The sequence below is a fragment of the Dermacentor variabilis genome, chromosome 1 (genome assembly GCF_050947875.1).
Source record: "Dermacentor variabilis isolate Ectoservices chromosome 1, ASM5094787v1, whole genome shotgun sequence".
Classification (NCBI taxonomy): domain Eukaryota; kingdom Metazoa; phylum Arthropoda; class Arachnida; order Ixodida; family Ixodidae; genus Dermacentor; species Dermacentor variabilis.
In genome coordinates this window covers 28,349,480-28,359,691 of record NC_134568.1, presented here as the reverse complement: position 1 = coordinate 28,359,691, position 10,212 = coordinate 28,349,480, and the positions used below count along the sequence as shown (strand labels likewise).

General features: G+C 44.9%; 1 protein-coding gene across 1 annotated transcript; it reads right to left on the bottom strand.

Moving 5' to 3' along the window:
• Positions 1-3,550: 3,550 nt before the first annotated feature.
• On the bottom strand, positions 3,551-8,186 carry LOC142576094 (antimicrobial peptide microplusin-like). Its single transcript, XM_075686038.1, has 5 exons — positions 8,041-8,186; positions 7,212-7,273; positions 5,998-6,087; positions 4,964-4,990; positions 3,551-3,768 (listed from the first exon to the last, which is right to left on the bottom strand). The coding sequence occupies exons 1-5, from the start codon at positions 8,114-8,116 to the stop codon at positions 3,712-3,714; spliced, it is 312 nt and encodes a 103-aa protein (XP_075542153.1). The 5' UTR covers positions 8,117-8,186; the 3' UTR covers positions 3,551-3,711.
• Between the last annotated feature and the right edge of the window lie 2,026 nt (positions 8,187-10,212).

Here is a 10,212-nt window from a genome sequence, read left to right as displayed (position 1 = left end):
GTCGCAATCACGGACCACAGCGGAACTTGCGTCGCGAGCGCGACGATACGCACGGAAGAGACGGAGGCGGCCGAGGAAGCAGCGATAGCCCTCGCGGTGGCCACCACGGATGCCGAGGTGATAATAAGCGACTCGCAGGCAGCGATACGCAACTACGCTAGCGGCCGGATCTCCCGGGAAACGGCCCGCATTCTCCAAATTCAACAGGGCAATATTTGCCGCAAAAATGACAGTTTCCTCGTATGGACCCCCGCCCACACGGACCCTCCGCTCCCGGGAAACGAGACGGCCCACGCCACGGCTCGAGGACTTACATGCCGAGCCGCGGCGCCCGCCGGCAATCCCGACGTCTCGCCCACCGCGAGAGCGATGCGGGAGTGGACGTGGGGGGATCGCATGACCACTTTCAGAGACATCACGCAACACTACAGATTGAACAGATGTAAATACCCACCACCGCACGCAAAACTAAACAAGAAACAGGCGGTTGCCTGGAGGCAATTGCAGACACACACATATCCTAACCCGGCGATCCTTCACCTCTGCTACCCCGACATTTATCCGTCCGACGACTGTAAAGCGTGCGGAGCCAGAGCGACGCTGCAGCACATGCTGTGGGCATGCGCCGCTAGCCAGCAGCAGGAGTTCCCGACGAACGGGATAGAAATGGCAGTCTCGAACCGAGGGGCGCGTTGGGAGGCGGCCCTGCTCAGCCACGACCTCGCCGATCAACTGTGGGCCGTCCGGCACGCCGAGGAAGCCGCCCGAGTCCAAGGACTCGAGGCCGTCACCTAGGCTGGGGTGCTTATGGCCCCACCCCATCCAAATCACCGGACATTTTCAATAAAGTTTTCACTACTACTTGAGGGAAAGCTTCGTTAACAAACTATAACACGGCAATCAGCACTCGAATACGACGAGAGAAATTATTGAGACGTGGAAAACTCCCTTGAAATAAATATGGTTTGCGAGACAAATGCGTGTAAGTATTGAACCTCTTAAAAGATGAGGGGAAATATGCGCTCACCGAGAGGTCACCGTCCGCACGAGACCACCACCAGGCACCTTACTGAGACGTGGAGGGCTTTGCGGCCGGAAACAAAGCCCCCCATTCCCGTCGGCCAAGAGCAGAAAACGTGTTTTTCCGATCGCTCAAGGTTGCACGTACATAGTGTAACTTTAGCGTCTAGGAAAAGCTTAAACAGGTGCGAGGGCGGCACGCATAGCGTGGGAAGCTAGCCGCCAGAATAGCTATCTCAGGGACTGCTGCTGACGAGAGCGAAATACCTTCGTGTAATTATAATAACCCTAATAGGACTACTTTCGAAAAAAAAAGGAAACGGCCCAGAGGGCTGTACTACGAGAGCTATGACTGATAATTTTATATATATATATATATATATAGAAAGAGAGAGAGAGAGAGAGAAAAGAAGGAAAGGAAAGTCTCTGAAGCAAATTTGCAGCGCCGTGGTTTTAAAGCGCACCCGGGGTAGAGAAACGGAAGGCGATATAAGCGTGCGTGGCCATGATACGTACACGACAAACTGCCTTAAAATATTTAGGCATGAGGGAAAGCTTCGTTAACAAATGATAGCACAGCAATCAGCACTCGAATATAATTATAACCTTAATAATAACTGTAAATATTCATCTCATCTATGGAATCTAATGTACGCGCTGTTGCTTTGTCTCTGCGTGTAGTAGTTAAGAGAGCCAGTTTAAAGGCGGAGAAGGAAGGAAAGGAAAGCAAAATTGCAGCGCTGTGGTTTTAAAGCGCACCCGTGGTAGAGAAACGGAAGGCGATATAAGCGTGCGTGGCCATGATACGCACAGGACAAACTGCCTTAAAATATTTAGACTTGAGGGAAAGCTTCGTTAACAACGATAGCACAGCAATCAGCACTCGAATATAATTATAACCCTAATAATAATTGTAAATGTTCATCTCATCTATGGGATCTAATGCGCGCGCTGTTGCTTTGTCTCTGCGTGTAGTAGTTAAGAGAGCCAGTTTAAAGGCGGAGAAGAAGGAAGGAAAGGAAAGCAAAATTGCAGCGCCGTGGTTTTAAAGCGCACCCGTGGTAGAGAAACGAAAGGCGATAGAAGCGTGCGTGGCCATGATACGCACACAACAAACTGCCTTAAAATATTTAGACTTGAGGGAAAGCTTCCTTAACAAACTATAACACGGCAATCAGCACTCGAATACGACGAGAGAAATTATTGAGACGTGGAAAACTCCCTTGAAATAAATATGGTTTGCGAGACAAATGCGTGTAAGTATTGAACCTCTTAAAAGATGAGGGGAAATATGCGCCCACCGAGAGGTCACCGTCCGCACGAGACCACCACCAGGCACCTTAGACCATGCACCACCACCAGGCACCTTAGAAAACGCTAAATAATATCTATTCGGCGTTCATCAATTTCAAGTATTAACAAGTGTAATACTGGCATGCCTGCCTCCCGACGCGACATGTTGAAAACCGTAGTAACGGTGCTACCACTTCTAAAATCATTGGAAGCTCGTGTGGCTTTACAAATGAGGTAACTTTGTCGAGCCACAAGTGAAGGGAACACATAGGTGAAAAGCTCCAGAGAAAGTGCGTGGCATGAACTGAAAACCGTTATCTTTTCTTCTCGGATTTCCTCCAGAGGGGAAAAAATCTCCTAACGTTCCGGTTTAGCCCCGGTTTGCGCAGAAATAGCGATTTTCTCTCGTTCTTGGTTTTCAGCTCCAGTTTGATACGTTGCTTTGTTGTGCATATTGTCTGCGCTAGCTGCAAAAGAAAAAAAAACTAACCGCCTGGACCACGATCAACTAGCAACTCCTAACGCCTAATAAGGATCACTTCGTAGTGGCGCCCCTTTGTAATTCTTATTTTTTTCATCTTTACCACTTTTCACCCCTGTAAATGCTAACCATGCTTACAGGCCGCCCTGAATATGCTTTAGTTTGCTCAGAGTAGATAATAGAAGTTCTCGCTGATTTCGCAGAGTCTCGCAAAATATTTCTCCGTCCTCAGTCACATGCTATTAAAGCAGATCAACGAAAACTGTGCATGCACTTCTGGGCAAGCCGGAAGTCATACACGGGGCCTCTTAATTGGAGCTTTATACGCCTTACCACCTGTACCACTCACTAGCTATGAGTCATTGTCAACCAACGAAATGGCCGGAGAGAAAATTGAGGAAGCAGAACAGCACGAGATATATCTTCAGACACGCATGCAGTTAATTCTTCGATTGTGATGCTGGGGTCGATTTGTTAGCTGCTGATCTCGCTGGCCGTATTTTATGTGATCAACAGCTTGAGTGAGCACAATGACTCCGTCAAAACGTCCCCTCCAAAGTTCTCAATAGGCCTCTGGCGGCATCTCAAGATTCTCGCTGGTCGAACACAGCATCCCTTATATTTTTTACACCCCGCAAAACCTCAGAATCAGAGTCAAAGAACGCTAATCAGTGACTGTTACACCAGGCTTCGCCTGACATTGCTCTTGTTGCGCTGATCGGTATTAAGAAATCGTATCTCAGTAGAACAAAGATGATTCATGCAAAATCTTATTTATTTTGTCTCATAGCAAAAAAAAATATTTAAGAATGTACGACTCTCCAGGTCGCAGTCCTGAAATCAGTCTATGTGGATGTTTGCATGCAGGGACCGTTCTTGAATATATGAGCAGTAAGTTTTCGTTTGCTGTCTTCCTCCTACGCGTCGGGGTCGCATGCGGTGGCAGCGTTGTGAATTTCCGTGATCTGTGCTTGCTGTAGAAAAGAAGCAAACCAGTATGTAGCGACTACTGGGCAAATCCTATGAAACAAAGATTTGTTCATTGTTTCTTTGCCTTAACCTCACAAGTTTGGGAAACATTTCGTTTAGTATATCCAGATCTTCTATAAACACTGTATTAGGGTTAATCTGAAAGGACAGTAAATATTACGACACCGTTTGGATGAAGCAGCGCACTGAAACGACAAAGTATAGGGAACAAAACAAAACACGACACTCTTTTTTTTTTTTGCGTTGTCTCCGCTTTGTCCCGTTCAGTGCGCTGCTTAACTCACACACGAGGGGGCGGGGGGTGGTTAGTCACCAGCTCGTCGAACTTTCCACGTCACTGGAAATATTAGGATGCTTCAGAGAAAAGAAAACCAGCTCGATAATATAATTTTCTTGCGCAGCTGCCGAACAAAAATAAAGACATAGCGTAGTTTCACTTTCTTTTATACTATACATACTTTACTTTGTGGTTCTTTTTTTTTTCCTTTTGAGGTAAATAAAACGATGTGAAGTAATTGTCTGGATAATTGCAGTTGCTTAAACGACCACATTTAAGGGACAAGTTTTACTTTGTTACGTTGTTGCGTTAGACATCTAAGGGTATAAGTCAATATCGAGAACACATATGATGATTAGTACTTTACCTGCACCATAGCAATGGTAAAAATATTTCCAGAATGATTTTTCACATTATTTGATTTATCAACGATATTCACGTTTCCCGTGGTTACTACATTCATCGGTTTTGACGTATTCTCAACACTGCCACACATCAATGTTCCATCACTTTGGTTCAGCCTGCGAGGCCGTGCCAGTGGCTTTTGATCTGTGCCTTGAGAGTTGCATTTTGATGCGAAAGAAACATGTTAGCGCTGTTATTGTTAATGGTAATATTGTTCTTGTTTTCTTTTTTTTTTGGCGTTGACATCTTCTGTGACAGGCTAACGAGGTCAGGGGGCTTAAGATGTACATTTGGGCGACTGGATATAACCTAGTGGAAATCACTTTTGGCAATCTGCAGTGCCTTGTCATGTGCCTAATGTTTAAGTTAAACGGATGTATAGCCCATCATCTTTAGCTTAGCAACAGAACGTCGTGTCCGCTGAGCCATCGCAGAGGGTGATAAGCAACGTGAAACACAGTTTATATGCAACTAAAGTATGTGAAAATTGTACTTACTGTGAAATATTGCGCCATCGCCCCTTCCTGTCAAAGAAATAGGTTCACCAAAACTCAATAAATTTATTAACACGAACGACAGCGCTCATACGTTATATGAAAAGGCGACAGTGCTCTGCATGCGCTATACGCGCAAAACTAAAGGTCAAGTGCAATGATACCTTTATGAACCAATACTTCAGTGTGCTGCATAAACTTATAGCCTATAGATTCTGCTCTCGACGTGTAATGTTTGTTTAGATTTGATTAAATCTCAGTCCAACCACCGGTTGGATGTTTAAGGCTAAATATGTGTCTTCCAAAGGGAGCGAACTCAATCAAATCAATCAAGTCAAGTTTATTTCAACATACAACTGATGCTGAGGACCGTGGACAAAAATCAAGCAAGTATCGCCCACAATGTATCAAAGAGAGATAATTTATCAGGTCTCTTTAACTTATTCTACAAGGAGAGCAACGTTGCCGCACTTGAAAACTTTGGCCCCCCTTTGTTTCCATTCTTCTTACTGCAGCACGTTTGCGAAATGAATAAAGATTCTATGAAAATCAAAGTCGGCATTTACCAGACTGTAACACTAAAGTTGCAATAAAATACAAAGGGGTTCCAAGGGGAAAAAGAAAACAGGTGTCGTAGTCTTTCTGGTTCAGGAATAGAACACGTCACCACGGGGTTTTAAGAGAGCCGTTCGACGCACTAAGCAAATCTTGAAGTCGGCACCAGCCAGTGCAAGGACGAATGAATTGACAGCTGGAAGAGCAGGAACGCAGATTGGCGGACCGCACTCTCCGTTATTGACAAGTACTACCTTAATTGTTGCCGTCAACAAGCAAATTTTTCGCCCAAAAGGACTACCTAATGTTTAGCTGCTATATGTGATCAAAGAGTGACCAAACGGCTCATTCCTGTGCTTTCTTTTCATAAACGCGCTTCCGTGCGTTCATTCCGTGTAAGTGAACCGCTGAAGCTACACTATAATCACATTTTCCCTAGTTTCTATCTCCTGGACAATTTTCAGAACGAAGAGACTACTCACCAAATCGCCTCCCTCGCACAGTTTCCGGATGACGCAGCTCCAGTCCGCGCAGCCAAGAGCCGCCATGGCGTTGTCAAAGCTTTGTTTTGTCTGTAGCACGTAGTCAAACGACGTGATATTGAACTTACAAGGCAAATATGAACATTTCGGCATAATGAAACATGCTTGAACATGAGTTAATGTAGCAAGTAAGGGATCTGCTATAAATAATAAAGAAGGCGAGCATAGCTCTTTAAGGGACATGGGCGTCCACTGTAAGCAAAGGCGCCTTGATATAATGTCGGTTTAACGTAGCCTAGATGGTACACGCATATGTGGCCTACGTTAATTAGCACATATACGTACTTAAATGGCTGCTGGTCATTTTCACGTTACTTTGATACGTTGCGACGACGAATAATTGAAATACGTTCACCCATGTCCATGTGATGCGGCGAAGATACAGCGAAGGTATGGCACCGTTACTTTCGAGAAAGAAGCATACGTAGAAAGCATATTTAGCACCAGCGAACAAGGACAGAAGGGAGACGACACCACAATGCACTAGCTTCAAGAACTTGATTTCTTTTAGTTAGCGCATTGGGGTGTGGTCTCCCTTCTGTCCTTGTTCGCTGGCGCTAAATATAATTTCCAAGTCAGTTTACCAACACACCCAACAAATGGCAATGCTGAGAAAGATACGGTAACGTTTCCACAGAAAAAGAGATGAAGTAAGTTAACTTCCGACTGGTCCATGAGCAGCAGAAACTAAGAGTAAGAAACAAAACAAATGGTCACATCGTATGTGTTTTTTTCCCCGATCGGTTCAAGAGTTTTAACAAATCCAACCCAGTTCAATAAGCAAATCGCGCTTCCCGCGTTTTAACGAAATTGCATGCACGTATAAAAAGTTCACATGGGGTGAAAAATATTCTGCCTAAATTTAAGGCTATAGTCAACAAAGCCTCTCAGATCAGCAGCTGCAAGTAGGAGCACCAATAGCGCCTCTGGGAAGTGCATCAGCATGTGCAGTGTGTGCAATGAAACCACAAACAGTTATCTTGATTTATATTTTTAACACCGCTTGCAGAATACGTTGTCGAGTAGTCAGGTGCAGAGGGAATTTAAATATTCTGTCTCATGCTGCGACGTTTGCACTTTCAGTCACCTTAATGCGACCGCACTATCTCGCTGAGAGCTCAGTGCAGCAATAGGCAAGGATTAACGCTTCTTACCGCATCTGAAAGCATCCCGCGGATACATTCAAGTTCACTGCTCAGCTGTTCATCGGTCTTTTCTGCGAAAACATAAATTCAGAGGGTCGTGAGACATGCAGAGCGACAAGGCTTGTGATGCCACGCACAATTGACAAATCTTTTAATTGGCGTTAAATTAACATAGTCTAGCTTTTGACACCTATTAGAGCGCGTACAGTGCTGGCTGCGTATGCGTTATAGTATATGCATATATGGTATAATTGTGAAAACATTTCGTTCCTTTCTGCTCATTCTTAAAGGTCAACATCATGGCAATCATCGACTTCACTATCACTCGTGGCGGGTTCCCCTTATCAAAAAATATCCTTTATTGCGAAATGCTTCGCGATATCTACTTCTGTTCTGCGTTTTGGCTGTGAATGCTGTTCTGTGTACCAGACATGGCATTTGAGAATAAACAGAGCACAGTAGAAAGAGAAGATTTAAGTTAAAACGTGAATAGAGAACCATTCTAACATGAATATGTGAAACTAAACACAAAGCTTCGGCGTCTGTATTTCCTCTGTAACAAGAATTCAATTCAATGCCGGCTAATGTACTGTACTTCTTCCGCCTGCCGTTGATATATAGGTGTGAAAGCATATTAAGGTATCTAAAGTATTATGCCATTGAAGGGCCTATAAAGAAGTGGCCATGAATTTTTTTCGGACCAGAAATTGCGGTACTTTAGCTTGTGATCAAGTCGCTATATCTACTTTATACTTGCAGATACATGTATTACTCGTTATCTGATCGCGTATGCACAGTTCTTTAACGAGTAATACAAGAACCTAACCAATAAACTCACCGCAGAGCTCGAGATGGTGAGCAAAGCTCACAGCGGTGACGGTGGCGAGCATGGCGCAGACCAGGAAAGCCTTCATAATTTCTCTGCGGCTCTTAACAATGGAAAATGCCGGAAAGTAACGAGCTCAACGAGTAGTGATACATGCTTTCTGGATGCTCTTTTTATACACGTAGGAGCGTGATTGCCTCAACGTAGCGGCAATGCAACCTGGATAGCAGCTAGAAAAGCTACAGACATGGGCTTTTCACGCAAAACAAAAGCATCAAATTGGGGTCCCTCAACCTTTTTGCTTAAACGGGCCTACAATTGCGAGCCGCACTTGTTATTCGTGGTACTCCAAACACGTGCCGACATTTACGAGCCACACGTGTCATTCGTGGTACTGCAAACGCTCTTACGTCTGTGACGGATGCAGCTATGAACGAACATCCGCCGCACCAGAAAACTACCATCGCACGTGGAGGAAACAAGGATAGACCAATCGCTCAAGGCAGTAGAGCGTATTTTCTTTTTTGGCTGAAGTGTTGGTTGCACGAAGCCGTGAAATGAGCCCCATACAGTTGGCTCCACATCCGGGGCCATCGCCGCTAGTGGTCTGACGTGCGAACTTTGGGCGTTTGCTTAGTGCAATGTCAGTCATTCTAAAATGATGATTTCCGCACTCGGCTTTGTTGATCGCATAATTTATTTCCCTTGACCGTCTAGTTTTGTCGCTTATTGACTGGCGCTACTTATAAGCTAATTTCGACGTGACAGCATGCACTCCTATACTCGCTGACCCACGTTGACAACTCCTTTTGTGCGCAACTCGGTTTCGTATGAAGCGCTTACGTACTTCTAAAGATTGACCGCTCAGTCTGCGATCACTGAGCTTGTTGTGGTTGCTGACAAGTGCCGCAGATAAAGGTGGAATTTTTCCTTCCGGTTAGACTTCCAGACTTCTTCACCTCGTTTGCGCCAGAAGTGCGCCAGGAATGAGCCGCCCCTCATGCTCACTGTTATGGCGTTTTGCGGCTGAACACGAGGTCATAGGCTCCATTCCCAGTCGCAGCGGCCGCATTCTACTGCTGGCTAAATGGAAGACCATTCGTGTACCTCGTTTTGGGTGCGTGTTAAAGAGCCCCAGGCAGTAAAAATCCATCGAGAGCCCCCCTATATATTCCGGTGGCTTTCATACCCAGTGTTTTGCTCTGCCGCGTTGAAGTGCATCAATTGAATTCGTCCACCAAAAATGATGGGTCTAGAAAGTAATTTGTAGTCCCCCATTTCACGCATTTTTCATGCTATTCAATCGATGTAGTTTTTACCAACTAGACTTCCGTTGGACCAGATCTGACATTAGCGTATCTGCCTAGAGATCAGCCGCAAGTTCAGAATTAGAGCAGTTTGCTGGTTTTTCGTCCCACTATTCTACTAAGTGCGCTGAAACGACCTTGCTGCTTCTAACTACCAGATCTGGTGCTAAGAAGTACCTCAATTAAATTATTCGATGAGGCTGATGGTACATTCAAAAATACTCTGTATTTAACAAAACTTAATATAGAGAAGCTTTCTGTCACATGGATGCCCACATCGTGGAGAAATCGTGGAGTGTACCGGCCAACGCATGCTTTTCGCAGTCTTTAGCAACCTAGGCGGAACACTGTGCGGCATTTTCTCACGGTCAGGTCATAGGCAGCTGCGTCGTTAAGACTGGGAAAACAAATAGCGGCCAGTATTTTCACGGTAGTCTGGTTCACCGCATCCCATGAGTTCAAATTCATTCCAAGCATAATGGAGCTTCTATAGTTTGGTAATAGTTATAAATGTGATATAGTGAACGCCGACATTTCAAATAAGCTGTGCGTTACAGACAGCCTAAGGAAAACAAGGAGGGAGCCCTGGAATAATGTTGCATTGATTGTTACTAAAAATTTCAAGAAATTGTATCACAGGCTGTCTCACATTTCTTTACCACACGAACGATGATCCTGCTCTGCAAAATGTTGAGTTGCCTGAGCTCTCTGATTCCAAAGCGTTCACGGACTCCAAATGAACCAACGTTCTTTTAAATACTGAATGCATTAATAGAAGACAGCTATATTTCAGCGACGAGGCTTTGTAACACTTTTCCCCAATGGTTTAAGGTTTTCAGAAGCACCGTCTTATGTGCAAGAAAGTCCCCAGTGAATA

What these genes read in the sequence shown, in the direction of transcription:
- LOC142576094 (XM_075686038.1), bottom strand. Translation starts at nt 8,116, where the DNA reads ATGAAGGCTTTCCTGGTCTGCGCCATGCTCGCCACCGTCACCGCTGTG. An exon ending in TCACCATCTCGAGCTCTGCG is followed by an intron (nt 7,274 to 8,040) that starts GTGAGTTTATTG and finishes ATGTTTTCGCAG; the next exon opens with AAAAGACCGATGAACAGCTG. An exon ending in GCGGGATGCTTTCAGATGCG is followed by an intron (nt 6,088 to 7,211) that starts GTAAGAAGCGTT and finishes TACGTGCTACAG; the next exon opens with ACAAAACAAAGCTTTGACAA.